Genomic DNA, 26,865 nt, shown 5'->3' on the forward strand with positions numbered 1-26,865 from the left:
GATAGGATTAATCTGGTGTGGCAATTAGAATGACTAATCCTTTGGGATGTAGCCTCTATGGAGTTAACTGCATATTGAAGGGTAGAGCCTGGTACATTAACAAGGATGCAGAATGATTCAAACGGCTGTCTGGGTTTGTTTGTTTTCTGGTTTTTAAATGAACAGAGAGAACAAAAAAATCATTTGTAATTGCCTCGTTCTTCTTTTAAAAACAAAGCTGGTTTTTTATTAATTTTAAGCAGTTGGCATCCACAGAAGAGAAACAAAGAAATGAAAGGACTCGAGTCACTCATCTTCACAACAGTTTACCATCAATGTATATACAGTACATTAATGAAGCATTGTTTAAACTTTAATTATAACAGGGACACACCTAGCATGTTTTCTATGTAGTTTTTCCATTAACAGTATTAAACAATGGTGCTCCATATTGCTTATGAACATATAGATATGAAATTAGGAAACCGATGAATCAAAGAGAGGTGCTAATCTTATTACCACACAGCTAACATGGCATTTGTATTGGTAAACTTCTCATGGGCATTTAGAGCTGACATAAAAATTCCTAAAGTGGCTAACTAACTGAGTTACAGACGAGGTACATGCACGGATACCAGGCGACCCCCAGCTGGTCCTCCGGGCCAGCTTCCCTAGTCATCCTCTTCGTCTTCCTCATCGCTGTCCTTCATGGTGATCCCCTGGAGCCCTCCGCCTTCGCTGACCGACGCCGTGGCCTCCTCTACTGTCAGCCGGTTCCGGATGGTCTCGTAGGTTTTGCTGTTTAAGGTGGAGTCCAGCACACCTTGCAATCGGAAATCCCGGTACGTTTTCTAAAGCGGGGAGAGGCACGGACGAAGGAGGAGACAGCACAGAGGTCAGGGCCGACACCGGCTCCCCCGCTTCGCTGCAGGAGTCAGCCCGCGCCCCCATGCCTGGAGTTTGGGGCCACTAATGGAAGACGCTGGGATGCCGGGGAAATCCCCGCCCCGGGGACTTCTTGCATTGCCCACGCGGGGGGGGGGGGGGCATCTCTGCCGGCCACTGCTTTGCCGTGGCAGAGGTCCCTTTAGGGTGCCTCGAGCAAGAAATCACAGCTCTGCGACTCCAGCCCTGCCTTCGCGGGGCCCGCAGGGTGGCCGGGCCGTGTGGCTGCATAAAGGCTTCAAAGCAGGGATGTACTGGGGGCTGCTCAGGGGAGCTTTACATATGGTAGGTTGGGGTCTAAAAAGACATCGAAGCAACAGATAAGGGCTCTGCTCCAACTAACTTTCCTTGCTTCTGGATGCATTCATCTGCCTGTAACGTCAGTTATTTTTCTTCACGCAGCAGAATGCTTATCGCCCGTAGCTGCAGATGTGATTACACGTTCCCAGAATGCTCCGTATTAAATAATCCTACCTACAGTATTGGGCTTAAATAAGCTAAGTCCAGGATACTGGGGAAAATTGTTGATGTATAAACGTAAGCACACGGCATGTGTTTCTTAAATCTCTCACTCTTCACCTAATTCTGAAACTGGGGTTGCATTTCCATAGTTAGCTATGTTTCCCTTATTATGATTAGTATCTCTCATTTGAATTTATGTTTAAAAATTTCTCGACTCTGTGAGATAAAACTCTGGCCTCGTAGTTCATTTAATTCTGCTCTGTGCTCTGCGTGGAAACTATTTACTGTTCTGCTATTTCACAAAGTCCTTGGATTTGTTGTAGCTGCTTCTGAATGTAATATTGGTATAAATAAAGCACAAGGAAGAAAGCTTTCCTCAGCTAGCTGACAAGTAGAAATAATTTGTCAGTGCCTGTTGTTTTCAGTTATGAAAAGCACATTTAATACATTTCAGTTTTAATTTATTCATGCCTTCAATGTGTTCACTGCACACAAGACCATAAACATTATAAAATACTAGACCAAAAAAGCATTAGATAGAACCTAAAATGATCAAAAATATATTTACCCCCTTCTGTGATCTTATTATTTCATGTAAACCACTGCGATTTCACACTGAAATAATTATCATTAGTCCAAGGCACGCACACACACACATATACACATACACGTGCACGCAAGGAAAAAAATGTTACTTTCAGGGTATGTTATCTCACCTTTGTGATCTCTTACAGTTGATTATATACACCCATGGTAAAAGAAACAACTTCAATTAACCATGAGAACAATCCTCATTTGCATTCTGACAATAATCACAAGCCATAGCTGGGCTTAAATGTTTCTAGTAGAACAGTGTTAAAAACTTTTGGTTTGATTTAACCCCTTTTAACACTGGAGTTCATTGGTGTGATCAACACGTTTGTCCACAAAAAGGCTAATTTTGGTGTGCTTATTGTACAGGTAGGGTCGAATAGCAATAGAGTTTCCCTTGTTCTTATTTGCACACCTGTATTTTGCATCTATATGCATTTCAAGTTCCTGTTTATCCTTTGCTACATGCCATACACAAAAGTATCTTAATTTTTAAGAATTTTAATGAATGGCTTAATATATTTGCCAGCGACAGTTTGCCTAAGAGAACATGCCGCAGGCATGCAGGCATACGCACACGCCCCTTCCGACAGCGAGACAGTAGCGAAAACACATCGGACGATTACCTTTACTATCCTAATGAGAGTTTTCAGTTGATAAATGTGAAGCTGCAGGTCCATGCGGTCTGTCAGCCAGGTGCAGACAACGTTCATCGAGCTGGTGTACCATTGCTGCAAGAGAGACAGGACTTCTCCAGCAACCACGTTAGGGCTGCGTGCTGTGCCCTGAGTAACACAGGCGGCACCCGGCATACAGTCAGCACCAACCTTTCCCACTAGCCAGCCTGTTGACGGGCTATGACAGACTTAGAGGGGGAGACAGGCGCCCTCTTTTACACAGAATTTCCAGGCACGAGCTTTTAAATTTTAATAACAATAACAACAACAAACTTATTAGGAGGGGTAACGGCCACCAGCAACACCGCAAGGTTCTTGTAATCTGATTTTGCCATTGACGGGACTTGCCAGCAGTGGTGTGCGTTTGGCCCAATCCATTTTTTAACCTGTGTCTCCCCCCCCGCCCCCGCAGTGAGAGCACACTCCTGCCTTTAAGTGTGTCAGACCCACACTCAAGCTACTTACCGTCTTGAAATTCAAACATAACCAGCCACGGGGCGAGTCTGGTTCCCTGACGGCGAGTGGAGGGGAGGCTCCTGGGGGGCAAGGTTTGGCTGCGGGTGAGGATGCTGGTGTAAGCACCTACAGACGCCTGCCCAGGCTGTGCGGGAAATGCTTTGGTTTCACCCTCACAATTATGAAAGATGGAAAAGCAGCAAACAAATGAGCTTGTTTCAAGCTGCTGAACTCACAGTGCCCCTCCAGGGGCTGAAATTTTGCTGCTCGTCTGTGAAAAAGGCTCGCAGCTGTCTAGCAGCAGCCTGCCAGCCCTGCAGTGCAGGAAGTCTCCGGTGGGCTGTGGATCAGCGCCCCGCTCACGCAGGGCTGGCATTGCACGTCTGACGCCACACAGATGAGCAGTGAGCCCTCGAGAGAAGGAAAAGCAGCGGCTGGGGAGGGGGGGGGAATCACAAAAACCTCCCCAATGGCGCTCAGCACAACGGTTGATTACAAAGTGGTCTGCATACAAAACCCCATCACGCCTCTGTATGCACGGTCACACCCTTCTCTCACAATCTCTCTTACACACACGCACACAGATCAAAACCTATACTGCAGACCAGCTGCAATTACTCTAGAACAAGTTCAAAAAACCGAACACTGGACCAGTTTATAAAAATCCCGATCGAGTGCCATCCATGTTAGTCTGAGATGCAGCTCCCTCCCAACTAACCTAAAACCTTCATCAGTCTAACGCAGGTATTACTGCCTCCCTTCACTGCGCCTTCGGGTGGGGGTCTCTGATGCAGAACATGCCCTCTTCCCTCTAGCTGCTGAAGCTGCCAGCGCAGCAGTTGAATGGAGACAACTGAATATTCTGTAATTGCAAAACTGCGGCCGGTGACTTGTTACCCTCCACCCTTCAACACCGGCTGAGAGGCTAGCGCCCGTCTGCTTAGGGCTCAGCTGGCAGCATCGGGACCCGCAGACACTGCTGTCCTGGAGCACCCACAAGCTGGCACAAAGCTCACCAAAGCAAACAAATGAGTCCAAGCTAAACCAGCCCAGCATCACAAAAATGTGGGCTCAACACACATTATTGAACCGTACGGTAATGCACCTGGGCGTTGCTACCCTCCACCAGGAGCAGACAGCAGAGGTTAGTCATGCTGCACAGGGAAGGGTTTTTTTCAAAAAATACCTTTTTCAATGAAGATGTTCCTGTACTTCTATTTCTACACCACTTCTTAATAAAATGGAGGAAATAAAGGGATGGAAGAGTCACCAAAGAATGGCACGTGGTGATCTCTTGCTCGGTGCTTATACCTTGTGTAACTTGTGGCAGAGATTCCTGATCTCCAGGATGGAGACCTGGCAAGAGCCAAGAGCTCGAATGAAACTAATTCAGACGGGCAAGCAGGAGCTCTCCCCGTAACAGAAGTCAAGCTCAGATACTGTTAGCTCTCACTTGAGGTCCTGACGTCAGATTGGGGTTGAATTGTGAGTGAAGCACCTTGGTTAGCTGGTGTAGGCCTGACCAGCAGAGTAGACATGAAGGTCTGGTGGGTCTTCATACCTTCCAATCCCTCAGACCAGTCTGAGAGGTCAGAGCATCCCTGGATATCCCCAGAGAGCCCCGGGTGCCTGTGGGTGCTGGGACAACCACCCAGGTCGGACAGCAGCCAGCTGGAGGCGGGGGGTTGACACAAAGCGACTGCTGTCGCTGGGGGATCTGCCTGGGTTCCCTTGTAATGCTGGGGGCCCACGTGGGCAAAAGAGAGAAATCGTTAATGTTTATAATGTTACTTTCCTGCAGTCAGCATGCTTAAATGAGTCATGTTCTTGGGTGACATCAGCTGTGACCCAGGGCTGCGCTGGCACACAGACGCCCCGGTCACCCAAACGCCTTCTTCCACCACCTCTTTAAATCAAAGAGGAACGAAGTGACTGTATGTTGCATACGCACTCCCTCTCCCTTCCACTGCTGCCTCTCGTCCTCCACAAAACGATCTGCCGGGTGTTTATGTCACCTCTAAACGAGATGAGAAGTCCCCGGCGGGGGCAGGTCCTGCCATTTCTGTTTGTCCCGTGCCACGCACACCTACACGCTGTATGGATCTGAAACAGAAATTATAACCTCTGCCCGGAGGTTATCGGCAAGGTGACTTTGCTGCTGCGAGACCTTCAGATTAAGCAAAATGAAAGATTTTTCTGTGTTTCTGGTAGGCACTCCAACACGCTGGATTCTGGGGAGACAGAAACTCCTCCGAGCCGAATCCGAATTGTACCCCTCTCCTCTTGAGCACTGGCTGACAAGGGCTCAGCCAGGCGTATTGCTTGGCTGCATGAAAGGAGCTCTCTTTCTCAAAGCTAAGTTACTCCACAGACTTTCTGCTTTATGAGAAGAAGACAAAGTCTAATTCATTGATCTTGATACACAAAACCGTCACGTCACTTCATAGAGCACACACCAACTGCTGAATTTAAGCCCTGCATATTCATAAAAATAAGTTAGCCCATAAATTAAATGTTCCCTTTAGCTATCACTAGTGTTGATGTGCTATAAGACGCACAAGCCCTCTGATTCATGACTAACCTACCAAAGAAGATAACATTTGCATGTGATTATATTATTAAAAAAACAACAACAAAGCCAAATGCTCCAAAACGCAAACGTGATGATTTCAGACAAAAGAGCGCAGCGTGGTCCTGTCGGGACACCGGCCGCCTCGCTCCCCCCGGGTGGGTCTGCCATTCCCCAAAGGGCAGTGGGGCGCGTGCCGGGGATGCGGGGCTCCTCGGGGCTCCGGCTCCAGCCTTGTGGCTTGTCCCCATACACAAGGTGCAGAGGGCACAGCCCAAATGCTGAACTTTGGGGCCTTACCATGGGGCTGCAACACATTTCAGGCACATTTCTGGAGCCCCAGGGCCAGCTAAGCTGTGGCGTGGGCACACAGAAGTAACTAGTATAAAGATATTTTCTCAAAACTCCTCACACCTGGCTGTAAAGAACGAGTAAGACCTCATTGATGCTCCCAGGTCCATGGACCCCAACTCCACATATCTCGCTGCTGCACACACACATTACTGATGCTAGCTGGCATCCCTGCCCATCACTCAGAGGACAATTTGCATTTAGTCTGGGGGCACGGGGTGAGGGACGGCTGTGGAGGGTGCATCCCAGGGGATGTGTGGTGGATGCCACACATCCCCCGGGACATCAGCGGGGAAGGGACCACGGCTCCCATGGAGGTGCGTCGCAGCCCCCGCTGCGTGGTGTGACCTGGCTAACAGCAGAGGAAATGCAAACAGATGCTCTTTAGATGCTATCAGAGCCCAGTAACCGCAAGTAGATACCGTATGTGCATGGCCAGCAATTTAATCCCTCTTTCAGGTTAGTTTTCCTGTTCCCCTTCTGTCTTTCACAGTGACCCTCACTGCTAGGTGCTAGCCTGGGTAGATGAGGTGGGCCATGGGCTGGCTGGGATGCTCCTGGACAGGCATTAGAGGAGCTGAAGCATGCCAAGGGGTGGACTTCCACGACTGCCCATGCAACACCTCAACCAGCTCGAGCAAGAAGCTTCCTTGTTCCCCCCCCCCCTTTTTTTTAATGCAAAAGCATGATCAATAAGTTGCTGAAATAGCAAGTTTGTCTCTGAATACATAAATTGCAAAAATTGATATGAATAAATCTGCAAGTAACACACTGAGTGTGGCATATTTTATGAAAAAAAAAAAGCCCTGTGCTGGGTTCCTGCGCTTTCCGGGAGGTGGTGTCATTACACATACCCAGGAACATCTGCAAACCCCCGTCTTCTTTGGTGTGAGCTGAATGGAAGCATGACCTCCTGTTCCTTGCCATGAACCTTGAGTTCACACTCATATTTTACATGTTACAGGAAGCCACAGCTCGCCCCAGGGGTGCTGCAAACAGAATCTCGTAAGCCAGATGCAACACTGCTTCTTAAGGCACCTGAAGGAGCTGTATTCTTCATTCAAAAGCTTACATACTAGTAGCTTAAGGTCACTTCAGCTTTTGTAAAGAGTGGGACAAAACCAGGAATGCTTATAGGGCTGGGTTGTCAGCAGGGTAGCAGAGGGATTACAAGGAACCTGTGACTCTGCCTCTTTCTGCCTTTACTGGTAGTTTTTTTGTGTGTGAACAAGTGCCATACAACAGATTGAGGCTGGTATAAAGGCCTGGGACTGTGCAAGAGCACCCCGCTGAGCCTCAGCTGTGCTTGCAATTAGCAATAGGCATGAAATGATTATTGTTGTGGTGGCTGATGGCAATCTGAAGTGACAAGTTTTATGGGGGAAGTTGTAGTAGGGATGTTCAGCAAGTTTCTGCAAACCATTAATCGAAGGCTGCAGCACAGTTTAGTCAAAGCTATTTTATGTCATTCCAAAGGTCTCACAAGGATGCTGAAAGAGTATTTCTCTGCTCTCAGTGCCTTGGAATGGAGTTTTTCTAGGTCAGGGATTCTTTACTGCCCTATTTAGTGTCAAAAATACCCATTTGCCTCAAATTAGCAGAAAGCTTGTAGTTAAGGGCTAGAGATTAGGCATACAAAATTACTCAGCAGGTGACTGCTGGGTGGATTTGGGGGTTGAGAAGTCTTTAAAACTGACTACAAGACATTATATACTTCTGACAAAAGAACATAGTAATCCTACCTGCTTGCTTTAACCACTGTTGTTTGTCTATTATTATGTGCTTTAATGCTCATAAGAGCAAAACTACTGGTGATACTACTCAATTACCATAGTAACTCTCCCCTATGACCTCTCATTTCAGTACTCGCTTGCCAACCAGAACCAATCCAAGCAGGGCAAATCTATTTAAAACTGTGACACACACTGCACAAGGAGGCTCCGAACGCCGGCTGGCTCCCTCTCTTTGTCCAGGACACGGACTTGTTTTGAAATGCTGAAAGGGGCTTTGAAATGAAGCCTTGAATTCAAGGTGTTTCAAAGGTGAGGGACTGGATGTCGGGCGGCTGCCTCTGCAGCATCCCTCAGCCGGCCAGCACGGAGTGAGGGGACCACAGAGGTGGGAAGGGAGAGAGGAACGTGCTGACTGGGAGTCTTATTTCCCAAAGGAAAACTGAACCTCAGTTTTCCTGAAAAAAACCTCTCAGGCAACAGCCCTCTCTCAAAGAGACTCGATCAGCCAGGGACAAAAAAAGAATTAAAAAATTACCGACTCTTTGTATCTGGTGATTGCGTCCCCGTCCAATGGGCCAGAAGCTCAGCTGGTGGAAAGCACAGCGAGGCTGTGCTGATTTACAACTGCTGACAGTACGTGACAGCTGACAGAGCCGTGTCCATCCCCATCCTGGGCAGCTCTGAGATCAAATTTGGTATTCGGCGTTGTCACATGCATTCACGGCAGCCACCTCCCCTCGGCAGGTGTCGTCTCCGCAGGGAAGGTAGGGATGCAGCCACAGCAGCTCAGGACCGTGCTTTCCGGGGACCAGCTCTGCACACACAGCTGCCAGCGTTGCCTGAAGACTTGCTCGGTGAATGGGAGCAGGAGCTCTTCTGGTGAAGTCTGCCTGCCCAAGGGACCGCGCTCCTGTGTTTGCTCATGGGGCGCCCTGTATGCACACACAGCCAGGTTTGTACACACGATGCTGTCTGCAGGCCTGCAACCCAAAGCCCAGGCTGCTTGACGGCAGTCATGGAAGGATCACTCTTGTCCCTCTGGTCTTCTGTGACCACCAAGGCGTTCCTTTCCACCTTCCCTCAATGTTTGTTTTGCTGTTGATCCCAGGCAGTCATTGCAATTACAAAAACGTGGTAAAGACATAAGCATGAAGCATAGAGCCTCATGGCCAATGCAGTTTCCTGCTCTTTTCTTTCAAAAAAACCCAGAGAGACATTCCCAGCAAGCCTGAATGTATACGGCAGCGTATGCGATCCCAGTTTGAGAGCCTCCTCCGAAGCCCAGCTCAGCTGGGATGCTGGATGTGGACGAGAGCACTGGTGGGACAAAGCGTGCCTCCTGCCCTGCTCCCAAGCCAGCGCTAGCAAGGTCTCAGCCGGGCTGCCGGAGCTGAGCCCCGGCTATTTCTCAGGCTGTGTTTTGGAAACTCAGGCATTGTTTGCTGCATAAGGTGACGTGCCATCCCCAGGCTCACCCACAGCCGGGAAGGTGGGGAAAGAGCGGGGACAGGGCCTTGGTGACACAAGTCCATCTGAAACTCTTGAGCTAAGATACATGGCGGTGGCCCCGGAGGAGGATGTGGCACAGCCGAGGCGGGCGAAGAGCTGCGGTCCCTCAGGCACACACGTAGCTCCAGTCCCCAGTGTTGATGAGGAGACGGGGACAGACCTGCCACACGATGAAGAAGGAAGAGGCACACCTCTCCCCTGCAAGCATACATTTTCTGGATGGCAAGCAGAGACCTGCCCATGCAGCAATCCCCATCCCGTGCATTCATCAACTTTTCTTCCCACTACTCAACAAAACCCATCCCCTGTGCTGGGCATCACTCCACAGTGCCCTGCTTATGGGCTCCCCCTCCCCTGCCGTTCGCCGGGGGACCAGAAGAGCCACCCAAAGGCAGCTCAGCACTTTGAGCTACAAAACCTCCTCCAACGCACAGGGCCAAACCTGCAGCAGGGTCAGGGGCTCACCCCCACAGGCAAAGAGCATCTGGCTCGGTCGTGTCCCGGCTGCGGCCACGGGTGGCATCAATTATAACCCAGTGACTCTCTCGATTTACACCTGCCGAGGATTTGGCCCGTTCCCCCAAGCCATGCGGGGCCAAGGCTCAGGGGACCACGTATTGCACCTCTGAGCACGCCTGGAAGCGGAGAAATTGGTGTGACATTGCCCACGTTACAGAAATGAAGTTTAGCGGCTGTGGATCTAAGAGCACACAGCTAACCAGAACATAAGCAATGAGTTAATATCACAGGCATTGATCAGCTAGTCTTACAATTAATGCTTCCAATAAAAAAAAAAGCTCCCCCTTTTTATTCAACAGAATAAGAAATTAAACACTTGTGGGCTCATTCTAAAGAATGAATGAAATTGAATAAGCTACCTAGCACTTGAGATTCCCAGCGAGTGCTTGAATAGAGCAAACCTCCTGAGTTGAATGGATTGCCTTTTGGGACCAATTTGTCTCTTTTCACTCTTTATTCCTCCTTTTTTGCTGACAGATGTACAAAGGCGGAACTGCGCTGTGCAGCTTAGCTACATGCACCCACAGCAGCTGTCACTTTTGTCGAGCAAGTTAATCAAGCAAATGCCACCATATCCCACTTTCTATAAGGAACAACATGTTATAGACAGTAGTCTTGGGAGACGGGGAGGGAGGGAGAGAGACTTTATTTTAACTTTGAGTAGCTGGTATTTTTTTTTTCCCTCTGTGTGTAAAAAAAAAAAGGAGGAAAAAAAAAAAAGCAGCCAAACCCGGTAGCACAAGCTGACACTTTTGTTTTCCCGTAGAACAAATATTTAATATGATTTTAACTCTAATTTGTACTAGAGGGAGAGCTGTCCAGTTTTAATTAAATTTAAGGGACTTAGGGGAACACGGTTAAGAAAGAAATGGAAGCTTTTTGTTTGCGTTAACGCTTGTTGATAATAATATATTGATTGTCAATTGCTAAGCCCAAAAGATTAGTGTAGTAAATACTATTATCTGAATGCCACAAGTGAAGTGCTAGCTTCCCGTCCCTGCTTTTCCCTTTGTGAGGCAGTTTGAATCACTGGTTGTTATTTATACATTTTCTTTGATAAAACCAACTTGTGTGGCTGATTTTTTTTAAATCCTGCCTCATTAAGTGCATAATAGCATTTACGTGCGGGGCTTTCTGCTTTTTAGCCTTTCAAGCTTAAGCTTATATTCCTCTCTCACAACCATGTTTCAAAACTTGGGATGTTCACAAACAATTGGATACACACCAATATTGTATATATCAGATGCTCCCTTGCTATTGCCAAAGACTAGAAAATAACAGAACATTATCCGCAAAGAGTAAATAAATAGTTATCGTCCTGCTATACTGCTGCACGCCGGATAATAACACTGTCCGACCATTACGTAGCTTTTCTATTGCATATAATTCTTTAAGTGCGTATACTCTCATTAGATACGCTAAAGTCAACATCAAAAGTAGGTCTTTCGGTGTAGCTCTATGGAGCACACAATACCAAAGCACCGAGAGGGCTCGAGGCAGCCCTCGCTTTGCTATTAGAAAGGTAATTTCCCCCCAAATTCACACACTTTTGAAAGTATCTTCTCTTTCAGAAAATAAATTTAAGTTTTGGTAACAGATTGCAGTGTGCTAATTTAACTTCTCTGCGGGGCCTTTGGCTTGGTATGTTCAGAAGCAGAGCGCACAAATCGGAAGGGTTTGGGATACGTGAGCTCTTTGCCAAACTCTGGACTCTACGCTTGCACCTCGCCCGTACGAGCAAATCCTCCATCAGCTGTGCTGGGCAGGGCTCTGCCGACGCCTGGGCAAGCAGTCCTCACAAGAGGCAACATGACCCTCATTTTCTGAATTAAACCTCTCTCTTAAACTCTACATTAAATTCTAGAGATCTAGTAAAGTGCTAACAATTTAATAAAACCCCCCTGAAACCCCGGGGTCTTTTTTTTTAAATAAAATTTACGACTTTATTCTATCAAAGACTCGTGAATCTGTCTGGAGTCTCCCAGGTCACACTCGCGCTGAGCTATTACTGAAATAAACGGCTGCGCTGTTTTTTCCTGGGATTTTTTGTATTGCTATAATGCTATCGCTGCAAGTATACACAGTGTATTCTTCAACATCCACCCCAGTGCTGTGATTTCTGGATGCCTTTTACTCTATTTTATTTCTTAACTATGAAATTTCATTCACATTGACAACGTAGCTATACGAGGAAGTTACAAAGCCAAAGGGGCTCCATATTAAAATAATTTGTATTACTATTTAATAAAGTCATGGTCCCAGCGTTGCCTAATAGGGTTAAGCTGCTAGTCAGAACGACTCATCATCTGTCTAGGATGCAAATGGCATCACCGAATTATATTATCTTCCCCCCCCCACTTCTCTTCCCAAAAATAAACCACAAAAAAACTTTGAATCGCGTAAGAGCTCTGCCTTCAAACAGGGGAGAGAATTCAGAATGAAAGCTGAAACGCAGACCCAAGCGCACTGAAGTGCCGCACGCTTTTTGCAGTACATATGGTACCTGAGATCACCCACTGTTTGGGGATCTCAGCAAGAGGGTGTGCTCAGGCTGGCGCCTCACCCTTAATTGGCTTGAAGTTGGACCCGATGGGGCTCGGCAGGTCAGTGCCATGGGTGTTAATGGGAGGGAGGCGCGGGACTCCTTGTGCATACGTTTTCCGCATGTGCTGGTGGGATTGCACAATTCCCCACTCGCCAAAGGGGCACGACTCATCCTGCATGCTCCTCGCCGCAAATTTCTCTGTGCTCTTAACCCAGAATCATTTTATTCCTTTTTGGGGAGCAAAAGGAGGATCGACATCTTTCCTGCCAGTGGGGCCAAGGTCCCCAGCAAATAAACATGCCCAAGAAGATCATCTCTAACACTTCCAGCTTTCAGTGCTGCACAAAATCAGTTAACACCTACACGTGTTTTGTGCAGCTGCAACTCCAGACGCCACAGTGGGTGCAGGTTTGTTTACTCCGACCCTCGGTGGCTTTGCAGGCAATCCACGTGCTCTCATCACACAAGCCAAGGTTTCCCACGGCAGGTACACCGCCAGAAAGGGACCTACAGATGGTACTGCTCCTTCACCGGAGGAGGAACAACTCTACTGCTGGGGATATGATGTCTTGTACTTATTCAGGTGTTCCCAAGCTGTACGTCAGGGTGGTCTACTCCGCTAGCTGGATGCCAAAGTCTCTGCCTAGCCAAGAGCCACATACTCACATCCCTGGCAGAGGTGATGGGCCACAGGCAGGACATGCTGATGACTCCCTGAACTTTCGCCCCAGGGGAGAATCTCACTGCAAGAGCTACTGCAACGTTGGCTCACCTCCTACAACCGGGGATGCCCCAGTCTCAGCACGCTGGGGTTTGCTGTGAGCAAACACCAACGCCAGCCCGCGCGCTGACCATCTTTGAATAAAGCCCAGCCACGTGCTGCTACACTTGCTCTGAGGAGGGCAAAACCCTCGAGCCGTGTGCTGGTCAGGGCCAGATGGAGGGCAGCAGGCAGAGAAAACTGCGAGGGAGACAGCTGTTTATGTACTGCAGGGTGCAGGGAGGGAGGCGGTAGCCGATGCTCACGGTGATCCGGGAAGGAAGCCTGCTGACATCGGTCCTGGCAGCACCTCTAAGTTCTCTCTCATTCACAACGTCCTCAAACCAGGGACACCCCACACTTAAACCTGCAGGCTTGCAGGCTGAGAGCCTCAGTGGGTGCCTCCTTTCCTCTCTGAGACAGAACAGCCCCAATCCTCGGGCACCGCATTATACATCTGCAGAAAACGCTGCCTTTCAGGTAACAGATAAAGCCTGTCCTGGCTACGTGCATCCCTGAGCTGGAAGACCCTGCCTATACAGCGTGTGCTGGTACGCAGCATCCCATGTACCTGCACGCAGAGGACTGAGCTCTTAACGGGGCCCTGGGTACACCGTCAGTTTGGCTCTGGGTGCTGGGCCCTCCCTCCCTTCGCTGTAGATACAGCTCAGCAAAGTGCACAGCGCTTGCTGGGAACTGTCAAATAAAACCCCCAAAAACCTGCTGCTTTGCAGGATTTTGCAGACCTCGGTTTTCCTAAATGAAAGAGCTTCTGCATAAAAAAAAATAAAGGCGCACACACACAAAATCACTTCTGTATGGATGCTCATTCTCAAATACTTTTTTTAACCTATAAAATATTCTCTGCTTATTTCCATTTTTCAAAAAAGAAATGAAGTTGACATGTTAAAATCTGAGTTTCTATATAAAGCAGCTTAGTAAAACACAATATCCACACAATGTGCTGCTATTTTTCTGTCCTGATTCCAGGGCCCTGTTAGTGCAAGGCAGTGACGGTATAGCTGGATGCAAAGTTGCTCAATAAGACGCAATACAGTAATGCATGCTATGGAAGACTTCAATTATACTTGTTATTAGGATTAATTGAAAGCTGTCACAAAGTGGGACTTGGTAGACTTTAGCCAGCTCTTTTATAGCTTGCAAATTTCAAAAAAGTAGCTAGAGGCTGCCTGGGTACCTCAGTCCCGAGGGTTTTGTGAGCGTGGGAGGGAGCAGCATCCCTGGTATCATTCCTGGGGTTACACACTGGAGAAAAAGCATTCCCTGCCCAAGTTCTGCTAAGCATTTTTGAATGCTGATATCATACATCCAGGGCGAGGTTTAAAGGAGCACCAGGAAAGGAAAGAGCCGCAGATCAAGAGAAACGAAGTGACCTGGGACGGCTAATCTCACATGCACCGCTGGCTGGCGCGGGCAATGGGAGCGATTGTGTGGGGCTGGATTGCAGGGGGAGAAAAGGAAAAGAGGGATTGAAGGCGCTGCTGGAAATCAGACAATTTGTCATTGTCCGTGCAGGGGCCGTTGGCTCACCCCTGCGCACACCGTGAGTTTCTTTGGGCAAAGGCCCTTTGCACAGCCCGGAGGGAGGGAGCAAAGCTGTGGCAGCGGGGGGCTCAGCCCCGCGGCAGCCGTGCCCCGGCGGGCTGGAGGGTCAGCCCCGCACATCTGTGTGCACCAGGACGTCCCGGCCCTTCCCACGCTCCTCGCACCCCCAGATTCAGCTGCACCCACGTGGGTTGGGGTTCACGGGGAATGCCAGCACCTTCAGGCTCTCCCTCCTGACGACCCACAAGACAGGAGCTCCAATTAGCTAAGGCCTCTTAAATGAAGCTGGAAGGCAGCTTCAGCTCAGAGCGTGCTATGTGGCTCGTACGCAGTGCACAGGCAGCTCCCGGTCTGGGAGCGGAGAGGCTGCTCGGAAAAAGGCTTTCTCTGGATCGAGGGTGCCTCGCTGCCTGCAACACAGCACGATGACACCTCCTCCCGAAAACCTACCTTGGCTACTCACGTCTACTGGGAAATAAATGATCTTTCACTCGGTGCCTGCCCTAAAACAAACATCTCCCATGCTCAAGAGCACTGTGTGGATGATGCTAGCAAGCCTATGCTGACCTTAACGTAACGGAGCAATCAGTCTGCCTTCTTAGAATGATTAATGGAAAATCTCCTCTGGAAAAGAAATCAAATTAACTGTCTTCAACCAAATGTCTACTGGAACACGAAAAGCTGTTCTGATAAAGACATTTAGGAGGGAAAAAACCCTTACGAGCATGTAAAATCCAGTGACAGATCTAGGACTTATATTATTAAGACTCCCTAAAATAAATTAAATGGAGCCTACTTAAATGAGCACTTCAGGAAAGAAACCTTGCTAAGGGGAATGCAGGAGAGGCGGTAGGCCACATGTGAGTGCATGCTTGCTGCCGCGTGAAGCTCACGTATGGGAATAAAAACAGGACGAGGGATGGCTCCGATGAATGATGTCCACACTAAGCTGCTCTCCCCGCTCCTGCGCGGCTCTGAGCAGGCACTGGGAAGAAAAAGAGGCTGCGGAAGGACGGTGGATGCTGTGCCCCCTCAGGACAGAGAGAATTTGTCCCTTCCTAGAAGATATACGGATAATTGCCATCACAATTTTATTTTTTTTTTCCCAGCAAAGGTCCCTGCAGTGGGACTGACTCCAGGTCCGGGTCAGAGTCCTGCTGAGCCAGCCAAGGGCTGTGGGAGCCTCTGCAGTGAACGCTGCACTGCTCTGGCTCCTCCAAAGATGCACGGGGAGGAAAAAAAGCAAGCTGCACTTCCTCGAGATCAATCTGCCTAATTGTCTTCATTTCACAACTCACTCAGCAAGGGGGGGGAGAGGGGAAAAAAAAAAAGGCAAAAAACAACGCAGAAGAAATAGCTCAGTGGAGGCCATATCAGGATGGGAGTGGGAGAGAGTTAGTGCCCTAATGAGCAGTCTAGCTGCGTAGGAGGGAAACAGGTTGTTGTCTGTCTAAGAGAAAGCGGTGAATGCGGCTGCAAGCAGATATTAGATGGGAGCCCGGCGCACAGTCTGATATCCGTTCTTCCCCTGATCCTGCAACCCGTCCTCCTGTGAGTAATTCTAACTCACAGTGAGTAGCTCCACTGACTCACGACCAGGCTTTTGGGTTCGAGGAGGGGAAGGAGAAGGGTGAGGGCTCTCTTTTGGCATTTGATTGTGCCGTGCAAGGCTTACACTCTAGCAAGAAATGCCATGATCCTGCAAGCTCGCCTTGAAGGAGCTGCCAAAATTCAAGTGGTTAACCCTGCTGAAGTCAAAAGCTTTGATTTTTAAGAGTAAGCTAATGCCTAAGTGTCTGCAGATGACTTGCTGAATTAACTGATATAGCTGTCAGTCTGTGTTTTGTAACTTCTTCTGTATACTCAGGTGTGATATCAGGCTTCAGATCAGTAGGTACTGAAACATGCTGAGCTGCCCGTGGATCCTCCAGTAAACCAGTGAGTAGTGCTCAGTCAGGTTCCTGAAAATTTGTACAAGGATTTTGCTGAAGTCTGAGACTCGCACAGCGCCCTGCATCCTTGTTACTCAATATCTCTGATATTCAAAAGTCAGTTACTAGTGAGGGTGGCCACCTTTGGAAATACGAGGACAGTCCTGAGCCGTGTCCTCAGGCCCGGCACTCCTGCTGGGCTCTGGGCTGGGGAAAGGCAACAAAAATCCACCAGCTGCAACATCAGCCTTGGGATATCGCTGGGGCTGCCTAAAAACCCAGCTGAGCTGAGCCTGAGGGATGGGACCTGGCGCTAGAGCCCCAGCTGAGGGCTTTTGCCTCCCCGAGGGCGGTGGGAAGGAGGCGCTGGCTCCCCTAACAGTTGAGCCATGGCTTCTCCTTAGCTGCTGGGAGAGGACCCGGAGTGACTGTCCCTCTGCACCGAGGATGGCACAGGGCAGAGCAAACCCCCAGTCTCCCCCACTGCCCTCCCCGCTACGCCCGCCCGGACCCCGCCGATCCCACCCTGCCATCAAGACAAAAAAACCCGCCTCCGTCTTGCAGAGATGAACGGGCTCGCTTTCTCATTTCAGGAGAAAATACTCCGTCTGGTATCCCGGCTGTGACACAGACCTTCGAGGAAGCCGAACATACACAGTGACAGTGAAGTGGTAAAACTGCCTTCTGCAAAAAGCACTGTGACTACTGCCACCTCGGCGGGCTGTATCACTGCGTGATTAAGTTCTTACCAGACTTTTTGGTAAAGGCAACCTTCCTGATCTGATAACTGCCAAGGACAAGCCAAATACGCAGGGTCAATCTATGCACATTTAATCCCCAGAAGGCAGATTAAGTGTATAATTGACCCACATAATCCATGTATCATCTCCAGTGAAATGTTTTCTATGTCCGGTTTAGGCAGACATGAGGCCCATAAGAAAGCGATCAGAGACACAGTATTACCATTGCAGTGGATTTCATCAAAGCTAGAGATGGCTTTTTAATCACTGATCTCAGAGACCGCTAGATTTAAGCAGATGAACTAGCACTAAGCACATCTGTTTTAATCCTTATCTTCTACTTAGGCTGGTGTCTTCAAGAAGTACAAGGAGGAAAAAAATAAATTAATTTTTTTTTAGGTCCTTGCAATCTTAGGAGCTTCTCTTGGTGTTTTGATCTCTCATATCAAAAGCATGTTTTTGTTTTTTTTGGTAAGATGTTGAATTAATCATCAGAGAGAAAAATGCCATCTGCGCTATTTAGGGACTGCATCAGGATGCTGGAATTCGCAGGATCTTGGGGAGCTCACTCAACGTTCAGTAGCCTTTTGTGTACGTGCTACTCGCCCGCGGCTGGGGAGGAAATATTCTCGCTATGTTTTACATCAGTGTTTACCAATTTATGAGGAAGAAAGGTTGGCATTCACACTATCTACTAGTCAATCATCGACTTTCTGGATCACATACGTTCTGAGGGGTTGAAACCTATACTGTGAGTATCTAAGGGTGTGTGTAAAGATATACAGGCATACACACACGTATAAATAACTTCCACCAAACGGCACAACCCCTATAAGTAAAACTCCCACTGCCTTCAGACAAAATTACAGATGTATAAACTCTGACCCTACGAAATTCTGAGTGTCCCAAGCCAAAGGGGACCTGAATTTTTCAGGATTGGTCTGAAGACTCGAGATCACTCTGAAGGTATTTTCCCATGTTTAAGATACACCCGCCTGCCTCTGCCTCATCATTCCTATAAACTGTCACATCTGCATGTCAACTCTGCCCCCTTTCCAGGGAAAAAGGGATAAAATCTTACTTTCCATCAGGCCCTACCAGAGTTTGTGATCCTTTTGCGTTGTGTGCAAAGCATCACAGCAGTTTAAATCCCAAAGCACCCAGCCACGCGCAGAAACGCAGGGAGCGGATGCTGTGATGCTATTCTGAAACTCTCCTGTTACCACTGTTCTCTACCAACGGGCCTTATTACAGTGCTTAGCTTTAAATGTTATCAAATTAGTGAGCCAGGCCAAGTAAATAAGTCATGTTACTCTGCAGTAAACAGCACTGCCAAAAAGCTAGTTAGGTTTTGATTACCAGCAGAACTCCATGATCAATCTGTTCGTTCAATGATCCCAAGAATACAGATTTTTAAAATTAAGATGACTCTATTTTGGGGCGGCGGGGGGGAAACCCTGACTAATTTGCAGAATTAAGAGGATTAACACACAGACCACACAGAAATATTACAATAATCTTCCGCAAACACCAGTATCTCCCAAAGAGCATAGCCCTGTTCTGCAGGTGCGAGCAGGGCACGCAATGCAGGGGAAAAGAGATGGTTTCTGAGCTATGAAACCATGGCAAATGCCAGAAAAAGACATATTAACCCAGCTTCTGTTGGGAGATGGCCTAACGCACTCTGCAGCCTCTGCTCCTGGGAGATAACAAAGGGGAAATGAATGGAAACGCTGGGCAGGACTGCGGAGAAGTGTGGGGATCAGGAACATCTCGCGAGCTGCAAACCCCACAGAACGTGCGATAGGCAACCTTGCACCACCCACCTCTGCTCCTGCACGACTCACGACTGCACAGAAAGGGGATTTAGCCCTATATTGCGAGCGTCTCTAACGTGATCCCACTGAGACCAGAGGAACTGCCTGCAGGCAGATTTAAGCTGTTTACCTGCCATTGCTGCACTTATTAACATACAACATCCTAAAACTGGACTAAGCTTTTTGCTGGGGTAAGTCAGCATTGCTGCACTAAGCCAGCGGAGGAGCCAGCCTCGAAAGTGTTAATAATCTCATTGTCTGGAGAAACTCTGCAGCTAAGAGGATGGCTCCTCTGCTGTGCTGGGGGGAAGCGAGAACAAAACCAGGCCCAAGTCTAATTCAGCATCGTAAATACCATTTTTGATTATTCCTCTTCTCTTTCTTATTAAAAAGGTAGCTAGCACCTAAAATGTCTTTGCAGACACCAAAGGAGCTTAAAGACCCTGTGGCCGCGCTGCTTCACTGCGTTAGGTCAGGGGGGCAAAGGGCTGCAGGACTGTGGCTGAGATCAAGCTCAGGACAACAGTGTTAAGCAATTGCTCCTGTCCTTACCGAAACGTAGGTGAACACAGCACCGACTTAAACAGGGTCTGGGCCTGGGTGACCCCCACGTACTCATAAACCCTGCTGCTACTGACCCGCCAGCATCTCAGCCGTGCTGAGAGCTGACAGGAGCAATTCACTTCTTCAGCTGCAACCTGGCAAAGATGATACACGACCGCTCAAAACATAATTCCAATTTTTGGGTGGCTAGGACTCAGCGCATCCCCCTCCCTTCTTGTGAACCAAGGGCCCCGCAGCTCACCCCGCTTGCGGGTGCACACTCACGCATGCAAGACACGTGCGAAGAGGCCGGCGGCACCGGGTCCCGATGCCACCCCACCGGCGCGGGGAACAGGAATGGGAATGGGAATTGGAATGGGAACAGGAACAGGAACAGGAACAGCTCCCACACGCTGCGGCTCCTGCCTGCAGCTGGCGTGGGTCATAACAGGCAGAGCAATGTAAAAACCCTACTCTTGATTATTTTATTCTGCAAAGACCAGGGAGACTCAAGGAGAGCAGGGAGGGAAAGAAAAGTTTTGCACTTTTTGCTTTCCACCAAGGTAGCTGCTCTTTTTTTTTTTCCATGTCAACTGTTAATTTGTTTAAAATACGGCTTGGTAAAACTAAGTACGAGTGGATCAAACTGAAATCAGTATTTGTGCTAATTACATCCTTTTGAAAATTGGAAATAATGGCCCAAAGGGTACAAACACACCAACTGTGAATCATGGCGAAAGGATGAAGGAAAAGGCAGTGTGGGCATTGAAAAGAACAGTCCAGATGAGCTCTGGAAATTTAACTGCTCATGGAATAAATTTCAACACAAACGAGCAAGGCACTCGCAGGCCCGCTGCAGATGGAAGCGACAGTCTTTTGTTTTATGTTTTGTTTTTTCTCCCCATGCCTGCTTGATGGGTGATTTGCGTCTGGTGCTCTGCGCTGCAAACTCTCCCCGGAGCGAGCACGCGCGACGCCCGGAGGAGGCACTGCTGTGCTCCGTGCATGAATGAGGCATTCTCAGTGGATATGGGTCATGCTAGTAGATGTACACAGTAAGATTATTTGACTCTAATTCATGCCACTTGATATAATGTGATAAAACATTTGACATGAGAGATAAGTTCCATTTTAATCCGATAAGGTACGGGGGAAAGAAAGAGTGGGAATTGTAAAGGAGGAAGAGGTTTCTAAGGGACAGGTAATGCGCAGAAAGAGAGGTATTGAGTGAAGGAGGAGGTTGGCTGGGAAAAAAAGCAGCTTTCCCTGCACACTGAGGAAGCAAACGAGCGAGTAAAGAAAGCGAGGAAGGTTGTTACAGTTCCAGAGCTGGGAGACTGAGAAATGGCACTGCTGAGAGATGAAAGGAAGGAAAGTAGGAACAGAAGCTGCTTCAAACAGAAATTGATATATGGACAAATACCCTAAAGGAGACTGAAACACTAATGCTACAGGCTGGCCGTCAACAGAAAACCTTCGCTATAGAACAGCTACGAGAACAGAAAGGCTATAACGCAACAAGAGCAACAGAAACAGAGATATTGGTTAACATGCATCCAAATCCAAAACAAACGGGCATCACAGGTCACTGTTCTCTTACAGTCCAACGAATTTATCTTGTGCAACAGAAAAATAGCTCTGAACATCTGGGTCAGTTCCTACCATGCCATCTTCATCAAGGAGACCACGTCTCAACTTTACCTTTGGTGTCAGACACCACAAGACGGTCCCCCTGAAATACAAAAGTCCATTCCTAATCAGGTCGTTTTGGTTAGCTTCTAAAATTAAAATTTAGTACGCTTAATTCACTGTCAGTTTTGGAGTGCTCGTCAATGAAACACACTGCAAAATGTGCAGAAGAGATGGCCCTTAGCAAACGCATCTGCCAAAAACCCAGCTCAAATTTTAACAGTGAGAACAATGACCAAGATGTTCTGTTACAGAGAGATTTTCCACAAGCTTAAACATAGTAAAGGGCTCTCTTAGAAGATGCTGTTCCCTTAAAATCCACGCACAGACAGACCAAGACACAGTAGACTAGAGTAGAGATTTAAAGCAGGCAGAGAGCAGATACGAGCCTTAGTCAGAAAGAAAGGAAAGATTTATTTATTTTTTAAAGCTATAACCAATAAATTTTCTCAAAATGTGACTTATCCTCCTGTCTTATTTTGTCACATTTTGGGTCTCTCCTGCTTGGTGTCCAAGGAGGAGAAGGCATTTACTTACATCAAATAACCTTTCTATATACATCTCCTCATTGACCTTATCACGCAGGACATCCTGAGAGTGGCGGACAAATGTCACATAGGCATCAGCAACATCCATCCCCGGCTTCTGCATGGGGGAGAGAAGAAGAGAGAGAGAAAGAGAGAGAGAAACATGAATAGCAGCGTGGGGGACAGCTCCTCTGTGTAGCCTTGTCCCTGCTTTTCCTTCTCCTCCATCTCCTGCTGTCCTCCTGCAGTTCGCCCTCTCCTTACCTGACAGACACTGAGTCCCGCTGCTTTGTGCCCTGTGACCAGCAAAATACCGTGTGCAGCACAAGATCATGCAAAGACACTTGCTCTTTCTCTTCTTTTGCCTAGAATGAAGCCAGCCAGAGGAATAAAGCTCTTCCTTGACATACCGACGCCGTGAAGATGTCTTGCTACCTTTGGTGCTGTTGACCTAATGAGTGAACCAGCAAGCCAGGCTGGAGATTTGTTGTTTTCTTGGGTCATCTTCTCTATGCAAGCCCTCTGGTTTCTGCAGGTAGAAAGCTAACAGCCAGAGCTGGGCTCTTGGTTCCTTTTCTACGATGTGAGGAAGTATGTAGTAAGCAGCGGGCGTTGCAGGAGGCATGCCAAAATCACCTTTCTTTTTCTGTTTAGACCCCTGACCTCACATTTAGTGCTGCTCTTAAGAATAAATTGGGTAAATGGTAAGTCAGGAAATGTATGTCTACGTGAATGTTTCAGCTGCTGCGAAACTGCAGGAAGCCTCCCCATTCTGTCACATCTCTACGGCTCTTCGCAGAATTTAACTGATTTTAAACAGTAACCTACAAGTGTGCAAGAGTTTGGGGACAACATCATTTCTTTAAAGAAAATGGGAACTGAAGCTGGTGGAAGAGAAAATACTTAAAAAAAAAAAAAAATCTTGTTTGAGTTCACATTGCTTGATATATTGGAATCAAACTTACCTCAAAGGAAACCCATTAAAATACTGTAACATGAGTCATTACAAGAACTGCCACAAAACCTTAAATTTCCATGGCACATTGTAAGTTTGTTAATAACTAGTGTCATTAGTTTCTGTTACTGTGATTTACCTCAGATCACAGAGTATCATTTCTCTGCAAGATACGATTGTCAGCCACTGTAAATTGAAGTTAGTTAACACATCTGTGTAATTTCCAGGGTGAAAATGAGGACAGTTTGGAAAGCAGTAGGAAGGGAGGTTTTTAATACAAAGCAAACAATTATCAAGCAAAGGGCCAGTGCTTGGCCCTTGGGAAGCCAGTAACATTTCTTAACACCTACTGCAACAATGACAAGGTATTAATTTGAAAAACAATGAGGACAACACAAATGTGGCAGTAGTCAAGTGTTACACTTTCAAGCAATTTTCAGCACGCCGATCGTGCCCATTTCAAGGTGGCATTAAACGGATTGGTTTGTACCCAGACAATTGCAACGGTGTTTGCGGAATTAGATTTAACTGATGATTTTCTGTTCAACACCAGGATTTCCCCTCTGTCCTCTAAAAGAGGAGCCTCTAACCAAACAGGTTTTTCTTTCTCCTTCCCCCGGAAAGGCAGTGGCTCACGGACCATGGGGTGGCCTCCCGCAAAGGTCTGGGAGCTGTGCGGGGCTGGTGGTTGATTTCATCAAAAATGTTGAGGCTGTTAAGGAAGCCATTGTAACACGGCTTCGTTTCCAGGGGGAGGTGGGGAAACAACCAAAAAATAACCCAGATGAATGATTTCTGCTCTATTTGACGCAAGAACCAGAGCGTCTGACTGGGTCCGAGGACGGGAGCAGGCCCTGCTCCTCCTGCATGGCCGCAATGCTGAGGACCTCCCGAGGGTCTCCCAGGTACAATGAGAAAATGCTTTTGGAAAAGCTTAAAAGGGTTATATAGCATTTTACCAAGGTTGCTTCCCTAGAGATGCTTTACTTTCCAGGAACGTAGAGGCCTCAGAGAAGGCCACGCTTTGCCCTAAAAGTTACTTAAAATAACTGTTCTGTGCTCAAATTCCTGATGGCTAAATATTTAGGATGCACTCGAAAGACTAGGAGTTTCAACTGAAGGATCTCCACATTTTCTAGGGCTAGAAATTAATTCTGAGTCTCTCTTTCTAATGCTCTCAATATCTTGTTCCTATTACTCCAAGACAACAGGATGCCGATCTCTGCATTGGGATATTTTAAACCAAGCGAGATCTCTTACTCTTCAAGAGTTTGCCTTTCTCGTGCTGGGCTAAAGATACGGCAATTTGGTAGGAAAGGTTTCTCTTGGGCTAAAGGGATGGAAACACTGAACACAGGTGATGTGGTCCAAGGTGTCTGATAAATTTATCACGCTGTCATGTGAGAGCATGCAGAGCAATTGCATCAGCATTAAATGTACATATATACATTATACACACAGGTCACCAAACTCAGCTGAGTTATTCTTGATTTACACTGCCCAGTCTAACTGGATGCAGGAACTGGTGTGGTATATTAAGATCTACTCTTTTTTCACTTGTAATTGCTCAGGATCCTTCTGCCTGTAAATGTTACAGTAACCCCTTATTTCAGCCAACATTCATATATTACACTTCAACTCAATTTAAATGTAAACTTCTGGCAAGTTAAGTGCTCTGTCTAAGAACGTTAAGGGCTCTTTTCCTTATGAATCAAGGTCTAATTAGAGACGACGATGTACAGTTTTCCTATACCAATTACAGAAAAATGGAAAAAATTATTTTCATTAACAATTTCCCAAACACATGTTGCTAGCTCGTCACCATTTCCCCAAAGTAATAAAAAAGTCATTTTCCAAAAGAGTAAAATAAACCAACAATTAGAAGAACAAAAATAAAATACATTAGCTAATGTGTTAGATGTGTGTTGGCTCAGTTCTAACATGTCTGGACCTTTTTGTTTGGAAATTATACTGTATTTGTACAAGTCCAAATGAAGAATTAACAGAATGCACTGCTCCCATTTTTTAAAAATGTGATTCAAGCCAATTGCATAAATATGGTACCTTTTTGACACCATCTGCAAATTATTGCCTAAACAGCCTTGTAGGTCTCCATAAGAGGGTAACTGCTCATTATTAACATCATGGAGATATGCTTTCCAGTTCAAATGTTAGAAGTGTGAAGGCCCGTGGTTCAATCTTGGCTGTTAATGCATAACGTAGGTTGCTACACATGCCATAAACCAAAGCACGATGCAAATTACTATGACAGAAGTTGTTTAAATTGTGCTTACGGGTACATCCACGTATTTGGAAGCAGCCTTCACCTGTAAAAGGAACAAGAAGGGAGTTTATACCATCAGTACGTTTTCAGGTTTTTGCTTTTTCTTTCAACACCTGTAAGAGCTTCTCCAGCCAAGACTTGGGACAACATAATGCTGAGCGGGGGAAAAAGCGTGATAAAAACTACATTTCCTGTCTAAAAGAATAGGCAAGGGTGGTATTTTTGTTGTTGTTTTGGAGAGGTAACTTTACTGCTGCTAAAGCTCTAATAGCAACAGATGATAGTGTGGGAGTTGTGCTTCTCCCCCTTCTACTTCAGCGAGCGGGGGAAGACGGGGTTCGTAAGTAGACGTTATTTTCTTCAGAGGCCTCGTTCTCTGCTCAATGCCACGTGTCTCTGAAGGCAGTGCGTGTCTCTCCCGTTGGGAGCCGCATCCCAGGGACCGTGGGAGCTCCCCTGGCAGCAGAGGCATGATGGCATGGCAAGGCTGGCAGGCACCTGCACCAAGGCGGCCACAAGAAAGCACCCGAAGGGCCCTAATTTTGCCCCCTGCCCATAGTCCCGGCCACGGCATGCTCCCCCCAGCTTTGCAGGCTGCAGCCTGGGACATTATTTTCCCCCTTTTTGACGCTGACAGGAGCTCGCAGACCGTGTTGGGGTGGCGTGCTCACGCCATGCCGCAGAGAAGTGCCCCAAAGCTTTTCTGCTTCCCCGACGATGCACAGCTACATTAGCGTTTCCTATGATTTCCACCCCACCTTTTAAAAGATGTTATTTGAGAAAGGGTATCAGAGGGCAGACACTGCACTTTATGGTGTCCTCACAAGCCGGCGGGGGCTGCAAGACCCCAAATTTACTTTGTCTCTGGTTTGCCACGCAGCAGGATGCACATCACCTGGCACGGGAGGTGGGGTGGCCCCCAACGTCAGGGCCAACTTTTCCAACTGAGCAGTGCTCAGCTGGCCAGAGAGACCTTTTTCCCACTGTAGCATAAGGCACCATGTCTAGAAAGAGTACGGCTGGGATTTTCCACAACGTTTCTGCTTTTAATTAGGGTAAGCGTTGCCGGCCATCTTTGTTTGGGTGTAAAAGCTCACCTGCTTTTAAATATTTCTAAAGCTACCATTAAAACAGCCTAAATATAACACGCACACAGTTGCATCTTGGGATGAATAAATTATGTGTCCCAAATGAGAGAATGAATGTATGTGTGAGACAGAATGTGAGAGTGGGTGGAAGCATTCATATGGTGTGTGTGGGGGGTGCATAATTAAGCACAATGAGGCGATACAAAAGACCAGACTGGTGGTAATTGCCGAGGTGAACGCTGCAAGTATTGGCAGCGCCCGGGCTGCCGAGCCGGGGGGGCAAGAACAGAGGTAAGGGCAGGAGGAGGGTGCCGAGCGCCTGCTGCCCCGATGTGACCCAGGGTCTGGCTCTCTGAGGGGATGGAGGGGGACGGGGCACGTCCCAGAACATGAGTTTACAAAGGAAGTAGCAAAATCAGCAAGCCCTTGCTCCCAGCGAAGAGCAAATGCTCATCTCTCCTCCAGGTATCCCCGTTCCCAGCTGGCTGTCTGCACACCTCACTCTTTCACTGCATTTATCCTCACAACTTTCTTGGGAGGTAGCGAAGCGCTATCCCTTGCTTCTGCCGAACGGGAGCGGAGGAGCCCCAGCCTCCATCCATGAAGGCAGCTGGAGGGCAGCCGACGCA

At 47.7% G+C, this 26,865-nt stretch overlaps 1 protein-coding gene across 1 annotated transcript in view; it reads right to left on the reverse strand.

The window, feature by feature from the left end:
* Positions 1-201: 201 nt before the first annotated feature.
* The window catches only part of CADPS (Ca++-dependent secretion activator), a 193,446-nt gene continuing 166,782 nt past the window's right edge, over positions 202-26,865 (reverse strand). Inside the window, exons 27-30 of the mRNA XM_009329499.1 lie at positions 25,159-25,191; positions 21,920-22,027; positions 2,604-2,708; positions 202-830 (exon numbers count right to left, since the gene is read on the reverse strand). Of these exons, the coding sequence (XP_009327774.1) occupies positions 651-830; positions 2,604-2,708; positions 21,920-22,027; positions 25,159-25,191 (426 nt within the window). The 3' untranslated portion in view covers positions 202-650. The remainder of the gene's footprint in view (positions 831-2,603; positions 2,709-21,919; positions 22,028-25,158; positions 25,192-26,865) is intronic.

This window comes from Pygoscelis adeliae, unplaced genomic scaffold (genome assembly GCF_000699105.1).
Source record: "Pygoscelis adeliae isolate BGI_AS28 unplaced genomic scaffold, ASM69910v1 Scaffold148, whole genome shotgun sequence".
NCBI lineage: Eukaryota > Metazoa > Chordata > Aves > Sphenisciformes > Spheniscidae > Pygoscelis > Pygoscelis adeliae.